The sequence below is a fragment of the Schistocerca cancellata genome, chromosome 12 (genome assembly GCF_023864275.1).
Source record: "Schistocerca cancellata isolate TAMUIC-IGC-003103 chromosome 12, iqSchCanc2.1, whole genome shotgun sequence".
NCBI classification, from domain to species: domain Eukaryota; kingdom Metazoa; phylum Arthropoda; class Insecta; order Orthoptera; family Acrididae; genus Schistocerca; species Schistocerca cancellata.
Genome location: NC_064637.1, coordinates 14,214,173 through 14,226,173, shown reverse-complemented (window position 1 = coordinate 14,226,173; position 12,001 = coordinate 14,214,173). Strand labels below are relative to the sequence as shown.

The window sequence follows — 12,001 nt, the reverse complement described above, 5'->3', positions numbered from 1 at the left end:
GGAAGGGGAAATTTTCACTCTCTCGCTCTCTCTTTCTCTTCTTATTTAAAAATACGCTACTTGTGGAATATCATTCAATGTACCAGAACATATTTATTTCCACTTTGTACAAAAAAACAACTAAACTTTATGACGTAAGCCCACACATTACCGGGCACCCAAGATCAATTAATTACACATTTCTGAACACAATTAATACATAAGCTTTTATCGTGGCTGACTATCCACGTCCAGTCCACGTACTCTCAACAGCAGTTCAACGTCTACTAAAACAGTCACTATCTCGAGTCTCTCCATTTGTTTTTCAACAATACAAAGCAACATTACTCTATGCAGTCGGCCACGGAGCTTCCGGGCCGTATCTGTTTCTCCCTTCCAGTTTCCCCTGCACAAACAATGAATGGGTGCAGTATCCCGTGCTCATCCTTACGCCCTGCTTTAAAATAACACGTGTTCGAAACGGCTGGAACCCAAGTGTCTCCAGACTTTTGAAAATTCTGGGGGCACTACACGTGCCATCATATGTTTTATCATCTTTTGGATGAACGTATCTATGTGAGGTAGTGTTGTCAATAATGAGCTTGGTGAAATCTTAACTGTAAAAATAAATTGGCTGGTACTCATCTTCCAGACTGTGTAAGCAAACTATTCTGGGTATCCACATCTGTCAAAAGGCATAATATTAGGAAGAATTCCAGTAACAGATGGTAAAATTGTTGTTTATTGAAATACATTCAGTTTCGTGGCCTAAAGCAGCATCGTCAGGTGCAACAGTGTTAAAATGTCTCTGGCGTACACATCGCTCCTAGTCAAAATTTACTGGCCAGTAAATATTGTCAAAACTATGGTAGATAAAAGGTAACAAACACGTGCTCCATTCATTTAGGACAAACTGCTCCATCATTTGGGACAAATCGCTGTCTGAAATGAATGGAGTATGTCTTTGTTACTTTTCGTTTGCCATAGTATTAACAGTATTTACTGAATAGCAAAATTGGACTTGGAGTGATGGGTATGCCAATGACCTTTTAACTTTGTTGCATCTGATTTGGCCACAAAATTAGTTATGCTTCAATAAACAACAACTTTACCTGCTATTAGTGGAATTCTCCCCAACGTAAAGATTGTGTAAGGTCAGCTATGAGAAATTATTCACTAGATCGTAATAAACTCGCCAATGATACGTAAGTCAAGTATTTGAATAAACTTTTTTCAGCATTTTGATGGTGTATATTTCAATTTTTTGACATTGTTAATATATTGAAAATTAAGTTAAACAACTTTTGATGTAGAGAAAATTACCTTTTATGTATTTTGTGTAATTAAAATGATTAATTTTGGCTGCAGTGTTGTTTTGTGCTTAAGCCTTCATGATTTAGTAGATTTCTGTCTAAACAGACTAAATTGCATGTAGAAGATCTTGAGCCCAGCAATGAAGAGCACCTCTGGCGTAGACTAACACCTGGTGCAGTGTGACTTTCTTCATTGGACATTATTAAGTAATCTTGAGAACATGATTTATCCTCCAGGTGTGGACTGGGCCAAGCAAGTTTCCAATTTTCCCTAACTACCAGAAAAGTAGATCTTGCCAAAATCAGTATATTTTCTTTCTTGTTTCTCAGGAAGAAATTCGAGAAATTACATCGGAACCAGTTTCATCCTACTCGACGGATTTTAGCCACTACGACTGCCAACGTGTTGGCATCACCCAGTGAAATAAATATTATTCGGTCCAGTTTCAGTACTACTTTCCTTCTAGCACACTATCAGAATCCAACACTGCAATTAAAAAAAAAAAATGACAATCATCTTTCAATCTCGGAACATAGGCTCCTTCCCTCGCTCTGCGCAGTCCGATCAGTGTTTGCACGTCAGTGTGATTTCTGCTCGGCATCTGAAGTGTGAGGACACGTCTGTATCTCATTTGTGGGCACGACCGTGGAGGTCAAGCATAGCAAAATTACGAGGGTGATCAAAAAGATTCCGTTCAAAAGCCGTACAGTCCAGAACGGGTACGGCAATGGGGCAAAATCACTGCGAGCATCGAGGCAATGGTCCCACCGATGCAGTAGGTCGGAGGCAGCCTTTTGGTGTAACACCGTGTCCTGCTGTGTGAAGAAGTCCACAGCTGCTGCACACCCTCGTCGGACAGGAACAGTCAACACTTTGAGGTCTTTTTAAGGGACAGAAGATGTGACAATGGCACAGGGAGAGATCGGGACTATAAGGTGAGTGCTCGAGTGTCTCCCACTCGAGTCAGCATAACTTCTGCGGGACGACATTCCCGATACAGGGATTTACATTAGTGTGAAGCAGCAGCACCTGTCATCACACTTTTCCCAGAAGTTTTGCCTTAATTTCACACGCATTCTCCATTCTACAACAGATGTCATCCGGTGTGTGTCCTTTGGCAGCCGAGAAAAGAATAACAGCACGTCAGTCCTGTTTGGACGCATTTGGTAATAATGAAACCACAGTTCACGTTTCCACATTTACCGAATGTGTGTCGGGAAAGACACAATGCCGCACTAATCCCTTACCTGCGAGTCAATGCTCGTATAACCACAACGGAGTCCCACTGTGTTGCAGCAACAGCCTCGAATGGAATATTTTAGATTGCCTCTTACATTAATTGAAATTTAGTTCTGGATCATTTCTGGTCACATCGGCAATTGTACGAGCCAGCGAGAGCACTGCTTTTCCGTGTCCATTTCTTTCCTTGGCGGATAAGTGTATTTTCCCAGCTGAGATGAAACCTACAGAATTGGCTATCTTCCACATGTCTCTGTGTGGTGATTTCAACTGACCAGCCAGGTAACACATTTAAACTAATTTATCTGGAAATAAATAGTCTTTAATGCCTACGTGGAGCTCGCATGGCCACGGTCGAGTGTGATACACTAATTGAAAACGAGTAATGAGGCACAAAACTAGTGCACGTCACAATCATTGCATGTGACATCCATTACGAGACTTATGTTTACTAGCGTGGATACCATTATAAAAACTTCCTGTTCAATCAAAAAGATTTACCTAACTTATCAAATTGCCAGGATCTCTGTTTTAGTGGAAATTTGTCACATTTTCACTCTTCGGAAAAAAATTGACCGAAGAAAAATTTTCATTTTCGATTATGATCTCGTCCTGCCCTCTCGTCTTCCACTGGGTCACTATACCGTATAATAATCAGATAAATCATCTTCCACCATCACTCTACAGTTTCGCTAGGCGATACAATACCCCGGCTGTAGTAGTCGGTGCATTTTACAACATTTATAAGCGAACAGGATTTAATTCTTACAGGAGTGAGAAAGGAAATCATATGAAAAAAAGGCAATCTAGACACATTTTATGTCAGTTCAGTTTAATAATATCCTTCATGCTTAACAACAACAAAATGTGACTTCAATGTAGCAGCATATACATAAATATATATAAAACTTGAAATAACAATAAACTTTTAAAAAAATGGAAAAAGAAATCTTATATTATAGTTTTGATTCTCAAAAACTGTACCACATTTCATTATTAAGACGGCAAAAAATATATTGTTATAGTCTTTGGAAGAACAAAGTGTATTAAAGATACCAACAAAATTGCACTCCACATTGATATGTTTATAAGACTATCACAAAATGGCACTCCGAGCAAAAGGAAGAACTAGCTGCACAGTGACAGTCGTAGTGAGATTCATTTCATTCCTGGACTAATTAGAGGTTTCGGACTGTGGGCTCCAATGCAGTGCGCACCTGAGAGCTCGGGAGAGATTCGGCAACATTTCTACTTACGGTACTGTCAGAAACAGAAATCCTAAGAAATTGTCGCATTTTAATACCTTGTTCTCAGGCAAGACGTCCGCCACACAGGAGCTATATTTTTTTAAATCGTATCCAGTTTAGAAACATATAGAATCCTTTTCAAACGAAAAAAATTAGGATCCGACACGGAGAGAATGTCGGCCAAATCATTTTCTGTGTTACTGTCCTGGCATACGCATTAAATGATTTACAGGAACTGTAGAAACATATCTTTGGATGACCTGACAGTGATTTGAACTGTCACTCTGTCAAGTGCGAGTCTGTCGTCTTACCGCTACACCAATTCGATTCGTAATTTTGTTTTCGAGTGCTCCCGCAGAACGAGAAATGGAATTTACAGTTTTGTACAAAAATATGTTTACCCAACACCTGTATAACATAGATAGTCAATAAATTTACAGAACTTCCACCGCCACAAATTTACTGTGGGACGATATCCTACATTTCCAGTAGAGGTGTCTCGGTAGTCGATTTGCTATCGAACATTTGCTGCATTCCTTTGGCCACTGTAAATGTGTGTGAGTAATTGCAGTGACAATTTATGTTCGACAGATTGTTCTTAATATGTGCTTGTGTAAACTTACATAGTACTCAGGAAATGAAATTATAAATCTCCAAACTTGTCATACTCTAAGGAAAGAGTGAATGCAGTAATTGTTATAGAGAAACAGATTTTTCAGCAGTGAACCCAGAAACCGACCTTTGTCGAGGTGAAGAAAAATTGAGTATTATTATTATTATTATTGGGTAGTTTTATATTTCCTTTACTCGGTAGTGGTTGCATTGCAGGTCGCCATTGATCTTTTAACTATGTCGTGTAATTCTGAAGTGGTCGAACCTGGCCACTTCCTTCCTCACGTTCCACACACAGAGGCTGCGGGAAAGGTCCGACCCGTCCACAACAAAAATCAGTAGCAGTTAAGACAAGTAAAGCTGGCTCACACTTCCAGCTGCACTCATTTTTTGAACTATAGGCTTAATTTGAGGGAGAAATTTCTGAGAATTGTATGGCAGTGAGACATGGGCTGTGGGAAAACTGGAACAGAAGAGAACAGAAGTATCTGAGATGTGCTGTTGCAGAAGAAAGTTGAAACTTAGGTGCAATGTAAGGTAAAAATAAGGAGGTTCTCCTCAGAATTAGCGAGGAAACGAATACACGGAAAACACTGCGAAGAAGAAACAGAATGATAGAACATCTGTTAAGACACCAGGGAATAACTTCTGTTGTACTAGAGGGAACTGTAGAGAGTAAAAACTGTAGAGGAAGACAGAGACTGGAATACATCCAGTAAATAAGTGGGGACGCAGGTTGCCAGTGGTACTCTGATATGAAGAGGTTGGCACAGGAGAGGAATTTGTAGTGAGCAACACATCAAACCAGTCAGAAGACTGAATGAAGATCAGACTGCTAAATTTGTGGAACAGAAACCAAAGAAGTGCTGGAGAGCATATTGTCCATGCATGCTGTCAAGATAGTCTCATGTACCTAAAAGTAGAAAAAGAAGATGAGTTTTAGCACACAATCTCATTGCATCTTGAAAGAAGAGGATTAAGTTGTGTGAGGATAGGGATTAGCACAATAAACTATTTAAAATTACTTTAATGAATTTTAGTGGTGCACATTTTGCTTTAGCATGTGAACACAAAGGGTAGGTAGACATGTGCTATCTGGTGTGAAAAATGCTACAGCTACGGACAGCAGATTGCAGTGTGATTAAAACCACGGGAGCCACAGGTAACTGTAGAAAAGATGCCACTGACCGAGAAGCCAAAATTCTGTTAAACAAATATGAAACCTGAATGAGAAGAAGAATTTGTAGTATGGAATTGTATTAAATAAATACAGAAAACATTTCTCTCAGAATACTTGGTCAATATTCTCAAGGACACGGTAGAAAATAATGGTAATAGTTGTAAGCTCTACATTTGTCAGTGAAAAACTCCAGGTAAAAGTCACGATCCACCACGGACCTGCTTAAAAATGTTCAATCCGGTCAGGAACTGTGTTACAGAACTTCTACAGAAACTGACTCCAAGGACACTTTTGTATGCTCACACAGTTCTAATAGCAAAATCTCCACCAGAAATTCGAGAAAATATTAATGCTCGGTGGGCGGGTCTGTAACGTAGAGGACTTACGAGTGAGTGCAGCCAAAATGGAGTACACGTACTGCAACTTCTCGAGAACTTTCACCGAGTCTCAACTGGAGCTACATCTACACAGTGCCCTCGTAACAGCGACAGGTAACTTCGGGTACCTCGGGTCGGTAATAACACCCACAGCTTCCACAGATAGAGACATCAAAAATGGTATAAACACCAGGCATTCAAAATGGAGGTCATTAAAAGGAGTGGTCTTCAACGCAAAAATGCCGATCCGAGTCGAGGGAAATACGTAAAAATGATTGACGATACCATCTCTGAGATGCAGTTCACATTGTCGGGCCGTGCACAAATCGGACGAACAGAAGCTACGGGCTACAGGTAAGGGTGCTAGGACAGTACGGAGATATAGTATAAAAGAGCAAGTACGAAGTTCACTGAAGGCAACAAACATTGCAAAAATTATAATTGCATAGGCTTCTGCAGCCAGTGTCAGTTGTGACAAAAAAGTTTTCCGAGTACGGAACCACGTCACAGTGTGAGAAACTATATTGGAGAACCCGACATTTCGGCCACGGTTACAGTGGCCGTCTTCTCGACCGTAGTCCTAGGAGGAGGCCACTGTAACCGTGGCCGAAATGTCGGGTTCTCCAATATAGTTTCTCACACTGTGACGTGGTTCCGTACTCGGAAAACTTTTACGTCAACGGTGGGAAAGCTTCGACAGGACTGCCTACACTGGAACGGTGTGTCGCGTAGTACGAAAAGACGGCACCTGTTAAAAAAGAAGAGAGTTCCCAGATACCTACAGAATAGAACGACCTGGTAATGACAAGAAATAGAACAACCTGGTAATGACGAGACTGCACCCCAAAACAATGCAAATACGATCGGAGCGGTGTAACAAGACTGCGAAGGGAGTTGACCCCGAGAGACACGGAGAATAAGGCACAGAAAAACAGCACTTGAGAGCAAAGAGAGGTCAAAAGTTTGTTGTAATAAATAAAACGTCATCTATAAGCAATGAAAGAAGCAGTAAAGTAGATCACTGGATGCAGGAACTTGTTCTTTCTAGAAATTTCACAAGTGTTATGCAAATGGATGAACTTTACAGGATGCTGAGCCTCGTTACATCTATGAAACATTTAATGACACGATGTAAGCATCTGCAGTGCAGCACTACCTAAAATGTTTAAGTTTATGGGTTTACTCGGTTAAAAGGAAAGTTTTGGAAAGTGACGTTTATATTCAGACGCATGACGTGGACAAGGGTTAAGTCATCTGGATAGGTGCAACACAATGGGACAGGAGAGAGAGAGAGAGAGAGAGAGAGAGGGGGGGGGGGGGGGGATCTTAAATTCTCCTAGACATAATAAGAGGGAACCAGGACAGGGGTGTGTGTACTGATGAGAAAGGCTCTCTGTGAAACTAGATGCAATTAAAATATGGCAACCAAAGCTACCTACTGCAGCAGAACAGCTGTTCACTAAAGGAGAAGAGGTTTTCAGCAGGCAGTCTTTTATTCTACTGTCCCGTTGCTTTCATCCGCGGCACAGGTAGCGCACAGCGGTTCCCGGAGCCCACAAGTCCCCTTTTTGCTTGCACACTGGATGCAGAACGACACATTCCAACCGTAATGATATATATTAAGGGTATAGAAGATATAACAACATTGGACTTGGACCTGTTAAAAGTTGACACAGAACTTCCAAACAAAAGCTGCACCTGTTCTGTGATTATCTCACTACTTTGTCTTAAAAAAACTCTCTCAAAAACACACACACACATTCTCTGCACGTACTACACATTTAACAAAATGATACATGGAAGATCTGAGAGAGACTGGCAGGCAGCACATGGAAGATTAGAGAGTATTGCTCATTGCTTACACACACAGACACGTGAGCAGTCCTGTGGACATCGTCAGCTGTGTTATCTGGACTGCCCAGACAGAGACACCTGCAGGGGCAGTGAGAACAGCTGCTCCCACGGCGGCCGCACCGCGTCCAGGAGGGCCGACACGACGGCCGCGCTGCCCATCCGGAGCACCCAGCGGATCTCTCGCGCGGTGCCGGACGACTCGTCCAGGAAGACCGGCGTAACTGTCTCCCCGTCCACTTCCTGGTGTAACAGACAGCACAGATTTCGAACAGATGTAGCTGCCAGTTAATAAACACACCCAGATATACAAATAGTGTAACCGTCATGCAGTTTTGAGGCTTTTCTGGTATGCTACACTTTGCCGAGACTCTCAGGTTTTCCGTCAGGTACAGCAGTGCTCGAAAGTATTCTGTAGTTGCAGTGTTATGTTGTCAGTACTGTTTGCATTCAGCGAGTGCAAAGTAAGCGGAAGTTCTGAAAAATGTTGGTAGGTGCCGCCACAACGAACTTCTGCCGTCGAATATATGTAGCGCTACACAGGCATGCTTTGCAGGCACAAAGATAAATACTGGGGCCAAAACCTTGACATCAGAAAAAAAAAAAAAAAAATAAATAAAAAAAAAAAAGAAAGAAAAAAAAAAGAAAGAAAGAAACTACGAGCCTTTTTTCTCCACCCCGAGTTTCGACCACTGCATTTTCATACATTATCCAACGATGTAAATACAAATTCTGTATTGTTCATCTTTGAATGTTAGCAGCATTTCAATGTACTACGAAAATCCGACTGGCAAGACTGTTTGGGATGTTTGTCAATATGGCCAACTCTACATTCTGAATTTTTTCTTACCTGTCAGAAGAGATGGTTGCTAATAGGAACTTTAATGAATTGTGAATCACATGCAGTATTCTCTTCACCACAAGAATAATACAAATTTAAACATTTTGCCATGTTTTCTTTCATGTTTCCTGCTATCTCATTTAAATCCTGTCGGCCTAATAAACTACGAAACTAGAGTGAGACAACAGCAAATGCGGAAGAATATACATATCAGGTCATATTTATATCGTATCATTCTTATGCCTAATAGTGATACAGTCAGAAATGAAGCACGGCAATTGACTAGATTTTTAAATCTAAGATGACTAATTTCTGTGCAGAATGTAATGTACTAAAGTGGGGTCTGCAAAGATTTTCATGCCATTGTTTTGTTAATCAGACAATTCCTCTTTCTTTTACATAAATTATAAGCAGCAGTAGTGTGCACAAAAACAAGCCATGCCGCGAGCGGCGACAGGCCGTAAACACTCATTATCAGAATGCGACAAACAATGCATGACACAATACAGTAATGCATTTTCAGCTTAGAGTGACGTAAACACACATAACAAAGAGAACGGCACTTATCAGCTCAAAGAAAAAGCACGTAAAAAAGGTAGGGTACCCATGTAAATACGAACGGAGCGCCAGACGCCTACCAGTGGCTACCTGGTAAAGCTTAACTGCTAAGCTTACGACTCAAACCAAACTACTGTAGCTGTATCGTCATTCATTCGACCTAAATTGTCTCATATTATGATGAACCAACTTTGTTTCGATTTGGAGGTGCGCCCTAAAACTTTTCTCCTCCCTTGAATTTCAAGTCTCAAATTTCATGTGTGGCTTAGATTCGGTAAAATTTTTTTTCCCTTGATTTCGAGTCTCATTTTTCAGGTGCAGCATAGATTCGAGTAAATACGGTAGACATTCACACAGTGGTTTTTTATTTGTAGAAACAACTAGATTCCTGGCAAAACGAAAAGAATACCCCGTTTGTGTGAGACGAGCTGTTTTACATGTTTCGATGAAATGAGTCACAGTCTAGTGCTGCTAGATAGTTTGGCATATCATGATGGCTAATAAATGTGTGTAGTTGGTGGCAAAACAGGAAGAACAGTAGCCAACAAGCAGAGGCCGGTCTGTCCTCAAACAAGGCAAGGTGAGAAGCCAGAGTGATTTGCAAGCAGTCAGTACCTGACCGAGGAAAATTGGTTCGACAAATTAGGCATGATACGGAGCAGCACCCTTAATTAACCTATGTGTCTCTACTGCAAAACATCACCTAGTAGATTGTACACAACCGCCACATAAACCATTCATAAATTCAAAAAACAGGAAGGTGAGAACAGAGTGTGCAAAGAAACATCAAACTTGGAATGCTACAGATCAGTCTAACATGTTGCGCAGTGAGTAAAATAAATTTAACGTATTTTCTTCTGATGGTGTGCAATATATACGTCTACCAAAAACCAAAGGCACAACAGCAGGTAGCAGGTACTGACCGCGAAGCACGGTGGCGGTGGCATCACGGAGTGGGGGAAGTTTTTCTACATGGGGGGTCGATCCTCTCATTGAAACAGAAGGTGAAATGGATTGTTTCCTGTACAGTTACATTTTCGGAATGAATGCGGTTCTGGATGGGAGAAAGAATATGTCACGTAATTGGATATTTCAGCACGATTAATGTTCAAAACATACCTCGAGCCATTTAAAGAAATTCTTTGTAGATAAAAAATCCATGTAAGTGTGAGTAGAACTCACACTCCAAGGGTTCTATAGAAACTTTATTTTATATATACAGAGCAATTCATGAAGATACGCAAATATTTTAATACATTATTCTACAAGTAAAACTAAAGAAAAAAAGTTCATATAAACATAGGTCTGCAAATGTTTGGTTACAAAGTTACGGTTAATAAAAGAGTTTGCCCAAAATTTAGCAACTTTGTTAATACAAAGCCATCACAAAACTGTATGAGGTTAACATATTTATTTATTGTTCCGTGGGACCATATTAAGGAGACGTCTCCATGGTCATAGAACGAGTCAATACATGAAATTATAACACAATATAGAAACAGATAAAATGAAATATAAAAAAACATATTCAGGTGACAAGTCATAAGTTTAAATGAAGAAAATCAACAATGTAACACTGGAATTTGCTTAATTTTTTAGCTCTTCCAGGAGCTCCTCGACAGAATAGAAGGAGTGAGCCGTGAGGAAACTCTTCAGTTTAGACTCTTTTGAGTTTGGGCTACTGCTAAGATTTTTGAGTTCTTGTGGTAGCTTATTGAAAATGGATGCAGCAGAATACTGCACTCCTTTCTGCACAAGAGTCAAGGAAGTGCATTCTACATGCAGATTTGATTTCTGCCTAGTATTAACTGAGTGAAAGCTGCTAACTCTTAGGAATAGGCTAATATTGCTAACAACAAACGACATTAAAGAAAATATATACTGTGAGGGCAATGTCAGAATTCCCAGACTTTTGAATAGGGGTCGACAAGAGGTTCTTGAACTTACACCACATATAGCTTGAACATCCCGTTTTTGAGCCAAAAATACCCTTTTTGAATCCGAAGAATTACCCCAAAAAATAATACCATACAACATAAGCGTATGAAAATATGCGAAGTAAACTACTTTTCGTGTTGAAGTGTCACTTATTTCAGATACTGTTCTAATGGTAAATAAAGCAGCATTTAGCTTCTGAACAAGATCCTGGACATGGGCTTTCCACAACAGCTTACTATCTATCCGAACGCCTAGGAACTTGAAATGTTCCGTCTCACTTATAATATGCCTATTCTGTCTGATCAAAATATCGGTTCTTGTTGAATTGTGAGTTAGAAACTGTAAAAACTGAGTCTTACTGTGATTTAGCATCAAATTATTTTCCACAAGCCACAAACTTATTTCATGAACTACATTATTAGTTACTGTTTCAATATTACACACAAGATCCTTCACTATCAAGCTGGTGTTATCAGCAAACAGAAATATTTTTGAATCACCTGTAATACTAGAAGGCATATCATTTATATAAATAAGAAACAGCAGTGGCCCCAGCACCGACCCTTGGGGAACACCCCACTTAACAGTGCCCCATTGATACTGAACATCACTACCACTCTCAATATTGCGGAGAATTACCCTTTGCTTTCTGTTCTTAAAGGAAGAGGCGAGCCAATTGTAAGCTACTCCCCTTACTCCATAATGGTCCAACTTCTGCAGTAATATTTTGTGGTCAACACAGCCAAAAGCCTTCGTTAAATCAAAGAAAACACCTAGCGTTCGGAACCTTCTATTTAATCCGTCCAAAACCTCACAGAGAAAAGGGAATATAGCATTTTCAGTTGTTAAACCATTTCTAAAACCA

General features: G+C 40.3%; 1 protein-coding gene across 1 annotated transcript in view; it reads right to left on the bottom strand.

The window, feature by feature from the left end:
• Positions 1-6,567: 6,567 nt before the first annotated feature.
• LOC126109824 (serine/threonine-protein kinase 11-interacting protein) overlaps positions 6,568-12,001 on the bottom strand; it is a 251,012-nt gene continuing 245,578 nt past the window's right edge. The window contains exon 21 of the mRNA XM_049914880.1: positions 6,568-8,042. Coding sequence (XP_049770837.1) covers positions 7,854-8,042 — 189 coding nt within the window. The 3' untranslated portion in view covers positions 6,568-7,853. The remainder of the gene's footprint in view (positions 8,043-12,001) is intronic.